Raw genomic sequence first — 20601 nt, forward strand, 5'->3', positions numbered from 1 at the left:
CTCGTTTGCACAAATAACTAAACTCCGTTTAAAAAAGTCACGAGGCGATCGATTGTCGATCAGACGGGAATGCGCAAGCATGAGTCGTTTCCATGATCGCTGACATTCCTGAGACAAACATGAGTCTGCTTTGTTGCTGACACTCCGCTGCTTTATAGTTGCGCTTTGTCGATTTCTTTTTTCAATTCAAGCAAAGATTTTGCTTTAACTTTCTCAAATTTCATTCAACTTCAAATCGTTGCTGCTTGCTTCTTTTGCTTCCTTTCTTTTCTGGACCCAGCTGTCCGCGTTTTCTCAGACGTCGTTTCTTCATGTTCTGCTCCTTGAACGAACGGCAGCGAACTCATCGGCATCACGCGTATACACTACCCCTCACCCAACTTCGCGATGAAATATCTTCTCTCGCACTGCCGAAGATCTCACAGCTCACTTCCCAAGTGCATGTACAGGACACCACACCATGTGTTTAGATCGAGACAGAAGCGCAGGCTCCGCGCGAACGCGCCGCTCTCGTTTCCTCCCACAGTCTCAACGCGCTGTGTCAGCCTTACACAAGATTACGTCACAGCTACGCTTTTCTCTGCATAACGTTCGACAGAATACCGTCTGGTAAGGATTGCGCATTAGCACAGCGAGCCCCACTTAACACGTACCTCGCCCCGCCACCGAGCACGCGCTGATTGGTCCCGACGCGGGTTCCGGATAATTCCAACCACCTGGGGCTATTTAATGTGCACTGACATCGAACAGCACACTGGCCTCTAGCATTTCGTCTCCAACTAAATGCGACCGCCGCGGTCGGGATCAAACCCGTGTCTTTCGGGTTAGCAGCCGAGTACCGTAACCCCTGAGCCAACGCGACGGCTCGTATATAGTGAAGAAATGTATCTCCAGCATTTGAAATGACAATCAGTAAATTAATATTTATTTCATCTTGGAACACAGGAGTGGAATTGATGAACGGGGTGAGTCGACGGAAAGCGTGTTGACAGAAAAGGTAGATGCAACTAGTGGTCCCGCATGACCGAGCGACTGTGAGCCGACATTTCTTGGCTTGCTGCGGGAAGAGATCAGGAAAGGAGCAACAAAAGGTTTGGTTTATGAGGGTTTAACGTCCCAAAGCGACTCAGGCTATGAGAGACGCCGTAGTGAAGGGCTCCGGAAATTTCGACCACCTGGGGTTCTTTAACGTGCACTGACATCGCACAGTATGGAGCAACAAAAGGTTGCCCTAATGGCGCACGATCGAGAGAGAGAGAGTGACAAGCATTTAATTAATCTTTCTTCGGTAAATAAATATCCGTGCCACATGCGCGCAGCGAGCCTCTGCTTGATTTAAATTATTAGAAAACGCACCAGTTTGTACCAGCGCACTAGCAATTGCCTGCGCGTATTTGAAGCGCGTAACATGCGTTGCCGCAATCACCGTACGCACACAGATATTCGTCTATTACGTTATCACGTTCCTCGCGTCTACCACATAGGCTTTCGACAGAGTCGTCAAAACATCTCTTCAAGTTTTTTATCGTCGCGCAGTAATCGTCGAGACACACACAAGCACGGTCATTGCCCGCGTGAAGGAGTGCATCAGCGGCCTTCCACTGTGGAGACAGTATAAACAACCCTTATTAAAAATGGCCTATAAGTAGTCTATAGACTTCTTATAGACTCTATTGCCTTCCTATGGATATTTCTTTTTGTCTATTCGTAGTCTGTAGAGTGTTTATAGACAAAAGTTTACTAAAAGTGTATGGCCATAAATCTATAGATTGTCAATACACTGTCTATAGGATTTGTATTGCCTGTTGACTGTTCTCTAGGGTTTGTATATAGGGAGTGTATAGACTTTATAGACAAAAGTCTATGGACAGTCTATAGACTGTAAAAAAATTTTGTAAGGAACACTGCGCCAAGCTTGTTCACGCTAAGTTTGCGAGAAGCGCAAGCAAGTTAAGCTATCATATTGAACGTGCACTGAGCGGTTCAAGCAGCAGCGGTCACGGCAATGTGGTCGGTACGCTCGAAATAACTTCAGCATTAAAAAAAGAAGAACATACAAAAACACCTGTATATTTACAAATTTTTACGATCCCCAGAACACTGCTTTTTTGGACAGTGGGGAGAAGGCGCAGGAGCAATTAATGCACCTCAACTTTTTTCCTGTTCTATAAGCAGCCGTTGGCAGCATGCTTCCACAGTCCAGTGTTCAATATGGAAGCGACCATCGACGTCATTGAGGAAAGGCCTGCATAGAGTCGCCCTCACTTGCGACACATGAGATTTGGTCGGAGCTTCCATCATGAACCAAATGGAGCACGTGCTGTGGTAGCTAAGATTACGTATCTATATAGTTATCCAGATGAAAGGTTAACGCTTTAGACAGTGCCTACCATGGCGTACGCAACTGTTGTGAAGCGCAAACCGCACAATTAATATTGTCGCTCCTAGCGCGTTGCAGGTCATACTGAGCACGCTTATATATACGCTGCGTGTATACACAAATTTCACACAGCTATGCAGTATTTGGAGATCGGCAAGAGTGGGATTGGGATATTTCATTTTCAGTTCCTTTAGGTCCTGAAGGCATTACATTAAGGAGGGGGACGTATTTCTTTCCATACGGCGAATTGCGACGAAAGCATGCCTAACAAAAAAAAAATCACAGGAACTGAAACGATTGGGTGGCAGTCACAGGTGTGAAACTATTAGGTGGGAAGCCGCCTGGTAACGAAAAATATCTTGCCAGCTGGCAAGAGCTCGCGCAGCTCAATTTACGAAATGGCTTGATTTGATTAAGCCCGAGCATTTCGCTCTACCCATACGGGGCGGCGTGGCTCGCATATTTTGCATGAGGCCAGGGTCCCCTAACATACGAACACAAACACGATCTGGCTCTGTAAGTCCCTCGTATAGGGCCAGCCTGCGACGCGTACAGCTTGTAAACAAGGGCAAGTTGCGAAGGGTGTAACATATATATGTACACATAGCCGATATCGGGCGCGTGTCTCTGTTTACCTACACGGCTCGAGACGTCAGCTGCCGCGATCTGCGTATGCGATATACGGCATCGTCTGCGCCTAGAACCATGTGCGCTGACTTTGTCGTCAACAACGTACGAGAAAGCAAGAACCGAAACTTTCTGTGTCAGCAGCCAGTATGTTTAGCAACACCTATCCGCCCCCCCCCCCCCCCCCCCCCCCATTCTCTTCCACGTCCTCTTTGCAAGTGGGTAATCGCTCCTCGCAACCACCGGTTAGTCCACATTAGACATCAAATCATAACTCTGTGTTGTATATCCTTTTCACACCAAAAAAGGGGGGCCAGGGGAGGCAGCCACCCCCTCTCCCTCAAAGAAAAACGTTTCATTGAGCAACCATACTTATTCCATTGTGCTGTTTGAATAATAATAATAATAATAATAATAATAATAATTGGTTTTTGGGGAAAGGAAATGGCGCAGTATCTGTCTCATATATCGTTGGACACCTGAACCGCGCCGTACGGGAAGGGATAAGGGAGGGAGTGAAAGAGGAAAGGAAGAAGGAGGTGCCGTAGTGGAGGACTCCGGAATAATTTCGACCACCTGGGGATCTTTAACGTGCACTGACATCGCACAGCACACGGGCGCCTTAGCGTTTTTCCTCCATAAAAACGCTAAAGTTAGAAAGATGGGCTGATCACATATATGGCCCCACTCCCTTCGAGAGTTGACTATAACCGCCCCTACCGGCACTATATCCAGTGCGCACGGTTAACTACCCGCGACGTCTGTGCCTACTGATCGGGCAAAACGTCGCTAATACTAAAGGGCGCACTACAAACGATCGCCAATAACAATCCTTCCCTCCGGCATGCAACGAATTCATCGGTCGCATATTTGCCCGATGCGAACAACTACGTGCGCAGTTGGCTGTCGGCAAAGAAAGCCTGCTCTGAATATGTTTTCCTTCTGGCGCCTAGGTTCGAACTGGTCGCTCCATAAAAAAAAAATAAAGAACTAAGACGCGAAAGCTGGCACGGCTCACAACAACAAGGCTTTGCGCTCAGTGTCGTACCGACTTAACTCGCGCTATCGCGCACCCGATAACTGGCCGGCCCGTGTTTACTTCACCGCGCGGCCGCAGCACGGTGGATCAGTGGACATCGAGAGATCGGCGGCAGCGCAACGGCGAACCTTCCGCGCAAAAAAAAAAGCCTGACCCGAGGTCCGAACCAAACGCTGAGCAATGCCGGAGAACAAGCTGATGGCCTGGTACGTCAATGAACCGGGCAAGGTGATGGACGCCCAAGGGATCCAGCAGATTATTGGAGGCAGTGCACTGTTTTACGAGGTACGTACGCCCGCCACATATATACGGTTGGCGTTCGATTTTTCTCGTTCGCGCGCTTTCCGGCTGGTAAGTTGTTGCCTTAACGATCCTCCTGGTAACGCTCGTCGGCACTGCAGGCTACAAGTGCTGTGCTCTGTTGAAATGACACATACCTAGATTACCAACGATTTCGATCTTTCTTTTTTTTTTTTTTGCGGCATCAAAAGCACACAGGGAGATAAGGGGCGGTGTGTTACGGACGGCACTTACACAGGTGCAACGCAGTGGAAGTCAGGAAGATAGCATTCAAAGTACGTCGCAGAAGAGTAATGGTTGCAGTTAAACGCTTAAGCACACCCCTTCTTAAATATCTTACCGTTACCTTTATTTAGTATAATTCTCTTTCTTTCGGCTTCCTGCAGGTGCGTTGAGGTGTATTATATGACGCAATGACAGTATTATGCCTTCCTGGTACAATAGAGGCATATATACATTCTAAACATGAATTACCCTATATACAAGAGAGCAAAAATTAGGTAAAGGTCCTGCACCGCACTGTTTAATAGGGGCGGAGTGTGTAGCCAGAGCCCCGCGGTAGATTTCCATCACTAAATATACGGAATTCTTATTACGGCTGGCGAAGGATAAAAACGCTCTCTTCAAAGCGTGCGAAGTTCTTGCAGTTACCAAGATTTTAAATCGTGGTTTCAACCTCATCTGATTGCTAACCTCAAAACCTCCGGTGCTACATCTAAAGGTCTCTTTCCCTTAATAAGTGCGCCATGATACTATTCTTTAAGATGGGAACATGCGTTCATTGCCATCAGTAAAGCATTCCGCATATTTAGTGAGTGAAGTTTACCTAACACATGGGCAGCATATACCTGCCCCTAAATGAGAGTGCGATAAAGGACAGCTTACTCCTTGCTTGTTACCTGTTAGGGTAATTCCTGTTTACAGTGTAGTGAGGAACTCGCTTGGAAGTGTGTCTCAGCATGCATGCAGTGGTGTGAAGACAGGAAGAGGTGCCGTAGTGGAGGGCTCCGGAATAATCTCTATCACCTGGGGATCTTTAACGTGCACTGACATCGCACAGCACACGGGCGCCTTAGCGTTTTGCCTCCATCGAAACTCGGCCGCCGCAGTCGGGATCGAAACCGGTATACTCCGGATCAATAGACGATCGCCTTAACCACTGAGCCACCGCGGAAGTTTTTTAATAGTTCACCTTTTAGTTATTCCGTTCGCTTCGGAGCTGGCCACTAGCAAGAGGCATATGAAATTTTGGAAAAGTGACTTGGCTTGTCGTAGTGGCGCTACGAACTGTGGCCCGCCCGGAGCGCCAAATCGAAACCTTGCGCTTCCTACAGCCGCAAGCAGACATCACTCAGTCAGCGGCGCACGTGTCACGTGAACCGAGCTTGGGAGGGGGGGGGGGGGGGGGGAATGAGATGCTGCAGCCCAGGGACACCTCCTAACAAGGGTTTTGGACAGAGCGACGCATGCTCGCACAGCGGCAGCGCGCGGTTTCTTTTTGGCGCGTCACACGTTTCGTTGTGTCAGAGCGGCGAGCGGAATCGCGTTTCAAAAGTTGAAAAAAAAAGAAAGGATGTGGCTGTCTTTAATTGCCAGTTACAAATTTCTAGTTTCAACCGAGTGTCCAACTATAACGCTATAAGTTTAATTATTACAACATGGGTCACCAGCTTACAAGTCAACACGATTCGCCAGTTTTCTGGCGTCCGGTGCTGTTATGTCCCAAGAGCATACACATCCCATCGCGTACACCCATGCGGCAATAGGGAAAGAAGGCGACGTAACCGCGGTCACCCTATTATCTAGGCACGGGATCGCCATAGGAATCAGGAAACCGGGATCTAACGCCGGTAGAGGCGAAGGAGATTGCAATAGCCATTGCCATTGCACGGCCAGGCGTGAAACACGTCGTCAGCGATAGCAAAGCGGCGGTTAGGAATTTTAGCAAGGGTAGAGTCAGCAATCGTTCTGGCAAAATTCTGAACGAGTCGAGTCTCGCCGAAAGCGTGACTATAATCTGGACCCCAGCACAGGCCGGTCTCGCCGGCAATGAGGCTGCCCACATGCTCGCCCGCTCCTCGCTACCTCGGGTTGCTGCGGACGCCTCCGCAACAACATCTAAAAGCAAAGAAAGTATTGGCACGTTTGGGGTTCTAACCGACAACCTGATCGTTTAGGGATCTAACCGACATTCTGCATGCCTTCTTTTTCTAGTTCTTGTTACTTGTTGCCCTTGTATCTGTAATATCTACATATGTATTTGTTCTGCTTGGATCTGTAACATGATCTGTAGTATGAAATAAACAAAAATATACAGTTAATGTATAATTTCGGGCTATTATGATGCGCTGCTGTGGCTTAGTGGCTATGGCGTTCGGCTGCTGACGCCAAATATAGCCCACGGTAGCGGGATCGAATCCGGAGGCCCTTTAGGAGCAGGCGAAATACTACACACTAAACAAATTCTCACCCTTAAGGGTGCAAATCAGCTGTCCCCAGACGAACACCCTTTTGGGTGCTAAAAAGGGTGCAAAGATCAGCACCCTTCAGGAAGGCTGCAAAGCATGAAAGTTTCGATGGCGCGCATCAATCCAAGGCTTTTGCTTCATGGGTTAGTCAATGTGGAGCACCCTTCCAACATGCATTCGTAGAGGTGTTATGGAAAAATAGTACTCTTTAATGAGGGTGCAACCATTGCATCCTCTAAAGTATCACTAAGTGCACCCTTCATTAAGGGTGCTGATCTCTGCACCCTTTTTTAGCACCGAACAATTGGAAAAGAGTGTTCGTCTGGGGACAGCTGCAGCTGTCCCCAGACGAACACCCTAAAGGGTGAGAAATTGTTTAGTGTGTACCCTCGTGTGCTGCTGTGTGGAGTCAGTGCGGTAACATAACCTCCTCAGGTGGTCGATATCAATCCTGAGCCCTCCATGGGCGTCGTTTAGAGCACAAGGGTAGCTTGAGTACGTTAAACCCAATGATATATTGTACCATTTTGTGATCATGTTTTGGGTGGTTTAGAGCGCGCTAAATACAAACGGGCTGATCAAAGGCGACCTTCCCGCGGGAAGAAGCAAACAATCGTCTGCGCGGGCACGAGATACGGTGCACGAAGTATGCGTACAGAATCCCGAATTTTAGAACGTCGCGCTCCCTCTCCACGAAGTGCTTCCAATTCGCAGGCACCGTCAGCCGAAGACGGGGCCGCCATGCTGGACCGAATCAGGCGGGAGAAAACGATTCGGTTCGAGGACCGGCTCTACATATCGCCGCGCAGGGACGACTACGCCAGCACGGTACGTGTGTCTACGGCGGCAAAGTGCACGCTGGTCGACAAAGCACGCGTCAGTAATTAAGGTTCTTTTTTTTTTGCAATTTGTGCGCGTGACCAAAAGTCTCAAAATCCGGCGTACATGCTGATGGTCCAAAATTTGGAGGCTTAAACCGCGTCACTTGCAGCAGTGAAACGAAATGGCGCCTATTAAGACTGTTCGATATCACGAATGCAAGGGTTAAGCGGTGCGTCCGTCCGCAAGCCTACGGAAATTAGGGCATTTGAAGCTGCGTTTGGACCTGATCGAGACTGGCCAAGAAACGCGTCATTGCGCAGACGGAGATGATCGGGCGCGAGCACAAGCACCCGGACGAGGAGGTGCGCTACTTCGAACGAGGCACTGGGTACCTGGATGTTCGAGACCCGGCAGACCGGTGGCTGCGGCTCCAAGTCGGCCCGGGACACCTAGTCGTGCTGCCCGCGCACACCTATCACCGGTTCTCGCCGGCCTCGCTGCAGGTGCGCCCTTACTTTGCTCTGGCACGGGGAGAGAACTTCCTCATCTCCCCCACGCTTCACCTGAAGCTGAAGGTTTGAGCCAGCCAGCAGAAAGGAAGATGGGGTGTAGTGCAAAACTATCGGTGAATTGGCCATGGATAGTATAAATTTATTTTTTTAAGTATCGATAATTGTATATAGTATGGGACTATATTCAGGTACAACACGTAAACGCCCGAGTCGATGGTGTGCTGCACGAGCAGGCGCTGCTCGTGCTGTTGGTCTTCGCCTTCAGCTCGAAGCCAGTGCAGTCCGGTCCCGACAGTGCGGGAGGTGGTGGGAAAGAAGCCCGATAGCAGAGTGACCAGGCAGGGGGAATAAGCAGCGGCGGGGGTTTGGCATAAGATGCAGCAGGGCAGTTAGGACATAAGGGATCGTGACGGAATTTGTACGGATAAAGCCGTGCAGGTATGACAAGTGTAGTATCTGTCGAAGGATGTGCGCCTCCCGCATAGAAATACTAGACGAGGGTCGGAGTGGAGTTTATGGTAAAGGCAGGCAACGTTGTTATAATCTTTGAAGGTGGCGCAAAGAGGCAATCTCGACCCGCCCTCCGATGGCCTGGGGCAGGGTATCAACGGTGATAAGAGTTTCACGGGCGAGCTCATTAGCCAGCTCATTGCCGCCAATCCCCGGGTGCCCAGGGATCCATCGGAGGAAGGCGGGGCAAGGCTGCAGCGATGCAAGTGCGGCCTCGAGTTGCGTGTACAGATGTAGATGTGTGTACTGCAGCGTAGATGGCGTATATAGTTAGACACACGTAGGAGCGAACAAAAATGCTGAGTGGCGTGAATATGGTATGACGTTTACTATTCCGAGTATGCTACCACGAGTGTTTTATTTCGTGTCTGCAACTCTATTCGCATATGCCCTTCAGGACGCCTAATCATAGGAAAAAATGTGTATACGAACTTATCGTAACCCGCCGCGGTGGCTCAGTGGTTAGGGCGCTCGACTACTGATCCGGAGTTCCCGGGTTCGAACCCGACCGCGGCGGCTGCGTTTTTATGGAGGAAAAACGCTAAGGCGCCCGTGTGCTGTGCGATGTCAGTGCACGTTAAAGATCCCCAGGTGGTCGAAATTATTCCGGAGCCCTCCACTACGACACCTCCTTCCTTTCTTCTTTCACTCCCTCCCTTATCCCTTCCCTTACGGCGCGGTTCAGGTGTCCAACGATACATGAGACAGATACTGCGCCAATTTCCTTTCCCCTCAAAACTAATTACTACTACTATACTACTACTTATCGTAAAAATCGACCGAACGGGAAGCAGCCAACGCTTGCTCATTCTCCACAGTACAAATGACCTGCGTCTATGCCTTTATAACATCTGCGGCGGACGTCACTACACACGGCAGGAACAAAAAGAGAGGATAAAAGCGATCGCCGAGCCTCCAAAAGTCGAAGAAAGCTCACGTCAATATACTTTCCACGAAGTTATCGCATTGTAGTTCGAGGCATAATAAATGAATAAGAAGGGCCTCTCTCGCACCACTGCTGTATCGCGGGTATGATTCCACTTATATAAAATGCAAATCATCGCTAAATTTTTCCCATCACTATTTTTTTCCAGTCCGCGGGTCGAAGTAACATATGCGACAGCTCACCGCAAGCCGCGTCAAGGGAGAACACTTTTCTAGGAAGAAAAAAGAAAAATTGATGTTCCGGATGCCGCATCGAGTAATCATCCGGAACATCAATTCTTCCTATTTCTCGATGCAACACCATAGAAACTTAACGCAGGATAAAATGTAAAGCAGACAAGTTCGAAGTCTTATTAAAAATGCTCCGCTTACGGGTTGTGAGGTGGTGAGATGTCAATGGGCTGGTGTAATCTACACTGAGTCCTGAAGCTGAGCGTTACAAGCTTACTTCTTATAGCAGCTAAACTCCCAAGAGCATCCGCATAACATAACGTAACCGCATAACTAAAGTTAACATTGGCAAACATAACCGCTAAAGCAAAAACCTGGGAGCACGTAATTAAATTATTTGTTCAGAACACGTTATTAAATTACTTGTTGACCAGGCGTAACCCGCCGCGGTGGCTCAGTGGTTAGGGCGCTCGACTACTGATCCGGAGTACCCAGGTTCGAACCATACCGAGGCGGCCGCGTTTCGATGGAGGCGAAAAGCAAAGGCGCCCGTGTGCTGTGCGATGTCAGGGCACGTTAAAGATCCCCAGGTGGTCGAAATTATTCCGGAGCCCTCCACTACGGCACCACTTTCTTCTTTTCTTCTGTCAGTCCCTCCTTCATCCCTTCCATTGCGGGCGCGGTTCAGGTGCCAGCCGAGATGTGAGATAGATACTGCGCCATTTCCTTTCCCGAAAATTGTTTTTGGGAAAACCGCTCGGTCCTCCGAAGCTGAGCAGATTTTTTCTGCACGGTGTGCAAGTGTGTCAGCCACGGACATCTTGTGACAGGTCGCATGCACGGAGCTGAAGTTATGTCACCGTCGCGTTTTACAAGGGTGTCTAGCAATGGCGGACAGCCGTCGACGTCTTCCTTCGTCGTGAACTGTATGTGGCCTGTTTTATACTTGCAAGGCGCAAAAGAAATGCGCTCTAGGCCGTTTTCTTGATGGTGCATAAACAAACGTCCGCGTACCGAAGGAGGATTCTTAGGCGTGGTGTGAAGCTGGAGAGAGCGCGAGACTCTATGTAGTGACTCCATCGTCAAGTTCGCTGCCACAGCCGTTCCACGGTCCTGTTTAAAGATGTTCTTCTGGAACGTGAAATAGGTACGTATTGGCCGGACAGAACTGCGGAAGTCTGGTGAGGTCCAGAGCGTCGATTGGTGTAATTCTGTCCGGTAGAGTTTGGTCCGTTTCGAGCGCATCTGTGCATACCTTGACGGCGACGTCAGTTGGCACGCTCGAGAAAAGCGACTTCACTCGAAGGCATTCGCCGTCTTCGAGAACAGTGTCGCGAAGTTTTTCAGTGAGATCGTACGAGTTCTGTACGTGCGTTGCACTTTTTACAACCAATGGAGAGATAATGCGATGCATGTAGTTCGACTGCTTTTCTAGAGGCGAGTGGGTGATGTGGACGATTTGGCTCACCTGGACGCCAGATTTGTGGATCTTAGGTAATCCATACAGAGCGGGCGCGGAACCGTTGTTGCAGAGAAGGAAAAAATAAAGTGACTTGTGCTGTAGAGGAACAAAGCGGAACACGTCGGCCATAAGTTTCTGCAACTCTCTTTGTAGTTTGGGATCGCGGTTCAGGGGTATGTTACGTACCCCCATAGTTAAACTTCTTGACCTCCTTTCGATGGGATGGCCGGATTGGGCTAGTCGGTTGCTCCTTGCGAGCGGTGAATGATGTTGGCACGCTGGCCGGTGATCGAATATACGGCGGTTAGCGGTACGAAGAGCACTTCGGGTCTTCGACCGCTCGTCCGGCGACACGTTGCCGGTTGGGGCAGCAATTCCAACTTCTTAAGACAAAACTTATTTATTAAAGACGGGATTAATAAAAAACAGGCATATGAGCAAAAGGCAGTTTAAAAAAGGCTGATGAAAAGGCTCTTAAAAACGGCCGAGCTTGCTGAGACTCGGCGCGCTCGTCCTTAGTCCTTGTTCCCAGCGGGTTTTTAACCCCTTCGATAATTGGGCGGAGCTTGAGTAATCTAGCTCTCGCCCAATTTTAACCAACCGCAGTGCAGTGGCACCGCATGTGCAAGTGGGCGGAGCCCAGGGCTCACCGGTCCGAGCCCAGTGAACCCCGCACCTCCTGGAACGTGCAGGGCGCGTGACTCCGCGTGCGCAGCTCGCTGCATATGCTTTCCATCGATTTCCACGCATCGGATTGACAGCCAAGGAATGTCTTCTGCGGGACATGGTTGGCTCGGCGCCAGAACAGAAAATGATTAGTTCCGAAGCTGGCAACGAGGCACCCTAAGCGGGGGCTTCACGCCTCGACGTCCATTCCTCTATTTCCCCCCAGCATGACCGCTCCTGGGAACAGGTGCCCGGGGGGGACGACGACCCATCGGCGCCGTGGGCTTCTAACTTAACACTCATCCTCCAACATGCTTCTCATCTTGCGTTCATAGTCCCGTTTGTCCAAGTCGACCATGACGTTTCCCTTGTCCGCGGGAAGTATTACGATATCTTCATTGTCACGCAGAGTTTTCAGAGCCTTTCGTTCTTCGGGCAGCAGTAGATCGATCCAGTCGTTGATGCATCGGTGTAGTTTGGAGAGCACGCTGACGGCACGGGTGCGTGCCTTGTAGCGGCGACACGGCTCCACACTCTTGATCGCGTTTTCCATGGCGCACACTACCTTCTGTACCTCCGGCTCTGGACCCAAGTTGTAGTTCAGAGCTCAACGCTGGCAGCTCGGCGTCGTCGCGAGTTTGTGTGCTGATAGGTGGTGCATGATGCTGCGTTGAGAACCAATGGAAGGATCCTTACGACGAGGTAGAATCCTCTGAAGCTTATTTTCGTGGACCACTTCATCTCGGATCTAGGAGGTCAGTCGGGAGTAGAAATAAATCAGTGATATGTTGGACAATTATCACTATAGTGCCCACGGCAAAACCGCAAACGAGGCCATGTCCAACATTCTCGGACAAAAATTTTGAATATTGGGAAAACTGTAAGGTACTGTGATATGGAAATATTGAATTTAACGGTCCATTCTTCTGATATGTAGCAAAAGCTTTCTTTTGTAGTGTTTCCATCGCTCGCATCGAGCAGTTAACACTGCCATAGAAATCCAAAGGGGGACGCTTTTGACGATAGCAAAAACGTTAATAGCAAAGAGAATGCAGGCCTGCCGACGGGAGAGGTGTGCATATATTGATTGTTATAATGAAATATTCCAATATATGAAAAGAACTGCGTTCATAAACTCTTTCCCCTTCAAAAAAATTTGCTTGAACATACAAGCGAAATTTGCTGGCATGGTCTCCACAGCCTCAAATTAAATGTCAAGTTCAGGTACCCCATGGTCATAGTCGTGAGATCACGTGGTCATATATACTACCACAGCTTGGGCCATACCATCACGCAGTTGAGTTCGGTTTGACCTTGTGAGGCATTGAAGGTTATTGCATGTCTCATATCCACGTCGAAATCGGAAGTTGTACCCCGAGGAGTAGAGCTCTCGCTCTAAAATGCTTTTGTCCAGAATTGTTGGGTATGAGTACACATGGGGACATGGGCTGGGCATCGTTCAAAGTACGGAAAGCTCAGAGTAACATATACGAAGAACGTCTGGTGAGACTGGACGATAGCAGGTGCTGAGGTGTTTAAATGCTTACGCAGAAAGAGCGTTGACTCACAGTGGCGGAAAAGGACGAGGGTACTAAACAGTAAGTATGCACGAAACAATGGCGGGGAAATAAAGAGCTTAAACGACAGATAAGGAACGCAGAAGGTAAGAACTGGATAACTGAATGAAAAAACAAAAGCAGACTGTGGAACTGTATAGAAATTGAAGAAGGCGGATCAGGAAGGAACCGTTCTATAAAAACTCAGAAGACAGTGCCCTATACTCTTTCAAGCTAGTGCCTTAGAATGCGAAGCTACAAAAAGGAATTTAACCAATAAGATGACATATGTGTATTGTGTGGTAAATCAGTAGAAACAAAAGTCAACATCTTGTACTAGAATCTGGCGGTATCCAAACGTATGTCGATGCAGGCACAATCACTCTTCCTGAGGCCCTGGTTAAGAGATAGCAATGGTCATGTGCATGGTCATGTGAATGTATTGGCGGTAAGTTACCAAAAAGCAGTTGGAAGCAAAGCTCTTATATCATACCATGTTGAGGTTATTTAGAGGGAAGAAGAAGGTGGTTGAAGCAAAGCAGGTGGAGTCTTCAGTCCAAGCTTCCAGTGGTTCTGGCAGACGCCGTACGTGGAGGTGGCGATGAGCCGCGCGCGCCTCCTGGTCTGCTAAGGTGGCGCCGCACCATGAGCATAGGGCGACGTCCATCAAATCGCGTCACTGCCATACGTCGCCATTGTCTTCAGAATCGTCTTTCCATTTCCTTCTTTTACCTCTTAATTTTTTGTTATACTGATTTTGTTGCCAAGCGGTTGGTTGTGCCCAACAATCTCGAACTTTGCAACTTGAACACAGTTTACGTTATCAAGTGGTGCGGCAATCCGTAAACATCCGAATTTCGGCCACCTCGGAACGCCATTTTTGATACACAGATCCCTCGAAATCCATAACCATCCACGCGCACTCATACGCGTTTTTCGCCTCTGGCTCCAAAAAAATGAGTGCCCTAATCATACCATTACTACCCTTCGATCTACTGCCCTCAACATCGTCCGCATGATACGGCGGTTTGCCGGTCATCGAAAGGGCATGTGTGAAGAGGGCACGCCTGGTCACAGCCAACGCTTTAAGTCGCATTCAATACGGCTTCCCTTCCACCACCTGTCATGCAACACTTCTCCTCACCCGTGGCATCCACAACCCTTTCGAAGAGATTCAGGAGGCTGTCCTCGCGTCTCATTGTATTCGCCTCCTCACTGCTACCGCAGGCACCGCAAACTTCACACACCCTGGCCCTCTGGCATCCTACCTGTCAAAGTACGCACCCATTTACACATTGATCCCCTCCCATGCCATATGCACCACGAATTCCAGGCTACCCGACGTCAGGCCCGAGTTCGCTACCTTCACAAAGAGTACTGCAACGATACGACGGTGGTATATGTGAACGCGGACTCCTATTCACAAACCCCAGACATGTTACCCCTTTCGACCCACTAAGCTACGCGCCCCGAAACGTTACGACTCAATCGACGCAAAATTTATTCTCCACACCAGCACCTTTCTTCGGTGGATGCCTATACATGCTCCGCCGATTACAGACTTACTTCCCGCAGCCCCTATCCAACCTTATATATGAATGCATGCCACTGAGCTCCACCTTGGACGTTCAGACGCAGCGCTCCGCTCACCGCCAGCAGGGCGAGGCCTCGATCATGGGGAGGCCGGACCGTTCTCCCGCATCTCGCCCCGTTGGCCTTCGGAGTTTCCCCTTGCCCTATAGTGTGGGCGAACATTCGCTGGTAACCTTGCTGGTGAATCAGACGGCCTCGATTCCTTACCTTATTTTGTTGCTGGCTGGTGTCATTGTTGTTGTAGCAATAAATGCCTCGTTTGTGTCAGCCAGTGTGTTGTTCCGTCAGAGCAAGGCCCGCGTGGTCGGCGAGCGCTCGGTAGCGTACGCGATCACGGGGTGGGGTCAGGGCGGCTTTGAACTGTGTCAGCCGCGGTTAAGCGGGGAAAACGTATTTGTCCCCGAATCAAAACCCCACGAGATCGAACAAGGACAACTCCGCAACCCCTTCGTTCCTTCTGACTAAGACTCTGACGCCAATTGCGCAGCAGCATGCAGTCTTGGGCACTCCAGACTCTGCATCATGTACTGGATAACATGTAATTCTTGAATATATCTGTTTTGTTCCAAGTGAGCCGAACGGTAACGTGTCGTTTTGCCTATCCGTTCCACGTGTGGAGCCGCGCAGTATGTGAAATCGTCACAAATCATTTAGTCTAGTTCCCTGTACGCCTTACTCGCAGTTTTGAGCAAGTTGCTAGAAGTGGTCTAGACTACCTGCTGGGTTTGAGGACGGGAAAGATGCTTAACTGCAGGGTTCACTTTGGCGGTGGACACCTCAACCGCGCCGTGAGAGAATAACACGAACGGTACCTGGAAACAGTTCTTTTATTCGGCGTTTGTGTTTCTCAATCACGCACCCGAGGCATTACTATCCGGGCAGGGCACAGCCCTATCCCCACCACGGAGCGAGGTACGTTAGCGCGGGACCGGTTGACTACTCATCAGCACACCACCCTAAATTACCGACTTGACCGGCGCCTTTACCACCAGCCGACAGGTCCCCGTCCCGCACGCACGAAATCTCCTGGCGCCAGCTTCAAACGCACCCCTTCCCAAATCCGCAGATCTCTCCCATATCTGTACTCTAAGAAAAAAAAAAAGTAGTTATAGTTACTTTCAGGGTAGTAACTGCAACGTAGTAACGGTTACTACCCGTGAGAGGTAGCCACAAAAACTACATTTAGTAACCAGGAGTGGAATTAGCCAGACCATGGAGTTGGTTCATGACACATAAATAACAGCGTGTTTGTGTTTGCGTCCGTCCATCAATGCTTACGTACGTGCGTCCATCCATCCACCCATTCTCAGCCTCTTCCGCGCTGTGGTGCTCCTCGCCACTTCGCTTCGCTACTCTAGCGCGGGCGGTGCTTAGAATGTGTGCGCTCTCTGCGCCCGCAGAAGCTGTGCGCTCTCTGCGGGCCCGCGGTTTTCGAATGGCGTGAGAAGTGGCCAAAGTTGGTACCGTCACAGTGAAAAGGGTAATAGTGTTTTCTAGATTCTAAACATTGTTACGGCTAATACTAATGGCCAGCCACAAATCTCCAATTGCAATCAGATGCCTATAGGTAATAGTTAAAAAGTTTGCAATCACTTCACTAGTTAACGCGATTCGCCTCTATACTGGCATCCGATAACTCTGCTGTTGCTATGCCGCAAAAAGCTTTGCTGTACCTCAAAAATCGTTTTTTTAAAAATCAGTGGCGGACTTCCATGAAACTCTACCAACCTGACTATGGTGGCCGTCCAAAACACGCAGCTGCTTTGGTGTACAAGTAAGGCACAGCGATAGCACAGTTTAGTGTCCTTTTTGTGCCTTGAGTCCTTCCATGTGAGTTATGCAGTGGAGGCACCCCGGAGCAAAAGACTGTATGGTGTAATGAAGAAAAACGAAATGTGTTGCGTCGAGATGTTAAACCCAATAATTTACAGTTAATTTTATGGCATTAAAAAAAATCACAGAACAGTTACGAGTAACGCTAATGTTTAAGGGTTAGTTGTAGTTAAGAGCAAAGAACATTTAGCAGACATGTTAAGTTTTCACGACTTTATTTCAATGTAGCACAATGATGGTACACTGGTGCAGCCGGGCACACATCTGCCAAGTTTTCGGAATGAGCCCGCGCCGCCGTAGCAGCTAAGAAATGCAAAAGCTTTAAGAAAGTATTAACAATGCTTTGTTTTGCAAGTTCGATTTTAGCACGTGCAGAGAATCTCTTGCTAAATTTAACCTTGTTCAAGAAGTATACATATACATTCGGTCTTCCGTGCCCAGCTTGAGTCGACCGATTCTTCGACATAAAAGCGACTAATCTCATCTTCTATGAGAAAGCTCTGGAAGTGATCGTTGGTTGAACCTAAGTGGCAGGTGTTTCCAGTTAAAGTTACCAGACGGTATACATGGTTAGTGCTCACTACACTCGTGTAAATAATGTCCGCTACAGCCCACAGGGCACAAAAATGGGGTAAAAACAGGTTCCTATGATTCACTCACACTATGCATACTCCGTCCTCTTCCATGCGACGCCAACGGCTCACAGGAGGACATCGTTGTTCACCGCCTCTTCGAAGACGTGGATGCCTGGACGGCAGACTTTAGGGGCGACAGCTAACGGCGCGCCCCTTTTGCCCCATGCTGATCAGTGTGTACTCGCATGACGGGTGTAAATTCTACGTAGAACCCCATGTTTTCCCTCAGAGGAGGGCAGCCCGTCGGCAAATGTGTTGTCTACTTGTATTCCTTTCTTTCATACCGCCGGGCGGTGTACACGTGGTTGGTGAGCATGCCAACAGGTGCCGCATCTATCAGGATGCTGTGACCAGCTTATTCTCAGTTGCATTTCAGCGCGACATGGTTCCTCTTGTCTGCAGGATGTCCCGGCTAGTGTGAGCCACGGGATAATTAAAAATGTAAAAAAAACAAACAATAAAACTGGTGGACGTTATGAGAATGGAACTTTATTGCTGGTAGTTGCCAAACAAGCAACAGTATTTAAATTTGCACGAGTTTAAGCAAACAAGTTTTAAACCTCTAATGTTATCTGCACATTAGACTCTCTGCCGTCTCCGGCTGACATTTGCCTTCTCTTGGAATCCACTCCTTTACCCTAGGAGGGCATAATGTTGTACTTACGAGAGCCATTGCTAACGCTGCATGCTTTGTTGAAAACACAGTGAGTCGTTTCGTGATAAAGCTACTGAAGGAAAAACTATGCCACTCCACAACTTCATAATTGAAACTTTCCATGGAAACAATCAATTTTAATTGCTGAATTTAGCACAGATAAGGTCTGTACCCTTGCTCGCTCTTGGCAACCGCCAATCTGTGCCAACCATTGCTCACATTAACAGGGACATCTTGCATAAGGTATAGATTTGTATTTACAGGTGCAAGCACTACGAAAGAGAACACTTACTCCCAGACCAAACTTGAAAGGGCATATAGGATAGGGATAGGAATAACTTAAAATGCCGGCAACCGACGATTTAACGTATCGTGCCCTTTGTCATTCATACTTAAGGAGTATTGTTGACTGCATACTAATAAACTGTTCCCTTTCATTCAGCATTGACCTGCAAGCACATCAGGTAACGCATTCTCAACAGTGAGATAATGTGGCCAGTCTTCTGCTTGCTACTTTTGTGGCTGATGTAGGATGTTCAGGTGGCTCCAATATGAAACGGAGCAATCAGTTTGCGCACAATTTTCATTACTTGTACACTGACATCAAAAATGCCTCACAGGCATTATATAACCAGAGAAAGTGTATTTAGAAAAAAGAAAATTATGGAGTGATATTCGTTCATCATCATCAGCCTGACTACGCCCACTGCAGAGCAAAGGCCTCTCCCATGTCTCTCCAATTAACCCCCTTTGCCAGCTGCGGCCACCGTATCCCCAAAAACTTCTTAACCTCATCTGCCCACCTAACTTTCTGCTGCCTCCTGCTACCAATTAATCATTGCTTAAATGAGGATAATGTGCTCCCGTTCATATTGGATCTGCCTGTATGTCCATTTTTCAGCCTCCTGCTCCCATTTAAAGTTTCCAGTTATAACTGCTATGTGTCACTGGAATAAGATAATGTGCAATATGCTGCGGCTTTTACACATCTTAACTTTTACGATTCTGTGCCAGCATAGCTACAGTTGGGACTGAGGAGTACCGGGTTCTGCAGATACGTATGCAGAGAGTGTCACATAACTCTTATAATATATATATATATATATAGGACCATTCACCTGTGAGCAATCCATCAATTACTCTTTTTCATGAAAGCAAAACAGCGCCTGTATTCTGTACATTACTTTTAAAGTAACAGAGTAACAACTTTTGTTGCTTGGCTCCTGGCTCGTTCACATCTACAATATTCCTGCTTAAATTGGTGGCCTCGACATTCTATTGAAGTCTGATGCATCTTGGTGCACATTACTGAAAATAGTCTCGACATGATGTAGCATATCATGAGTACTCAGCTACAGTGCAGAATTTGAGTCTGCTCAGCACTTGTCGGTATATCAGCATATCAGAGGAACGACACCTGTGCTTTGACACAAGCTGCTTCTGCCAGCACATAAGCCAAGCACCAAGAAACTTAGGAGCAGTGTTTGATGTCCAAGATTCAGGCATTCTTGTTTGGCCAAACCTTACAGATGCAAACACCCACTGTACAATTTAATGAACAAAGAGTTACCCGGCTCAACAGCTGTACTTGAGTCCATATCTGACTGCATGATCAACTGAGCATGTACTTTTTTTCCAGCTCTAAGGGCAATCATTCCTTATTCAAGTGTCCATTGCATACCCGCTGTAATGTACCCATGTGAATAAACTGATTACACTGAACAACAAATGCATATTTGTTGGAAAAGCTTCAGGCTATAAGGCACACCACTTGTAATAAGCTTCAGATTAACTTTGATGACCTAAAGTTGTTAAATTAATGAATGAAAAACAGTTTCTTCCAGCTTGGTGGCTTAGGGGGGCTTACAAATCATGAATAGCAAAAAAAATCTTGTGAATATCATTGTATCCGCTCGTATGGCTTATTTTGTATGCTGTACACAAGTTTCAATGCTGAAATACAACAGGAAGTACTATAAAAAAAATTGTTTCATGAACCACGGCAGCTCTGCATATTGGGGAAATGATAGAAAAATGGAGTGCTTTTCTCTGTGTTTTCTGACTAGATGCCTACCTTGTGCAACAAATTTTTTCACAACTGTTTTCTCTATTTTGACCCCGTTTGCCTTGTTGCCTTCCACTATCTGAGATAACAGTCTTGGGTTTTAATTTTGATGGACTAGATTTCCAGTACAACATAGTGTTTACAATTTAGACATCGCTATGACAACTGATTTGTAAATGATGACAAAAAATTTGATATGGAAAAAAAAAAGAATCCAAGGTTGTCAGCACACACAACGTGCATTTAGAAATGCAGTGAATGTTGAACCAGCCTTCACCACGACTTGTCAAGTCTGCAGGCGTTGCACAATGTGCAGAAGAGAAGAAAATGTCGAAAAAAAGTTCAGATATAATGCTGAAATT

At 48.1% G+C, this 20601-nt stretch overlaps 1 protein-coding gene across 1 annotated transcript; it reads left to right on the top strand.

The window, feature by feature from the left end:
- The first annotated feature begins 4118 nt into the window (after positions 1-4118).
- On the top strand, positions 4119-19903 carry LOC144125721 (acireductone dioxygenase-like). The gene is made up of 4 exons (XM_077659362.1): positions 4119-4331; positions 7529-7642; positions 7957-8139; positions 17591-19903. Exons 1-4 carry the CDS (start codon positions 4227-4229, stop codon positions 17660-17662), a joined length of 474 nt encoding a protein of 157 aa, XP_077515488.1. The 5' UTR covers positions 4119-4226; the 3' UTR covers positions 17663-19903.
- Positions 19904-20601: the final 698 nt, after the last annotated feature.

This window comes from Amblyomma americanum, chromosome 3 (assembly GCF_052857255.1).
Source record: "Amblyomma americanum isolate KBUSLIRL-KWMA chromosome 3, ASM5285725v1, whole genome shotgun sequence".
NCBI lineage: Eukaryota > Metazoa > Arthropoda > Arachnida > Ixodida > Ixodidae > Amblyomma > Amblyomma americanum.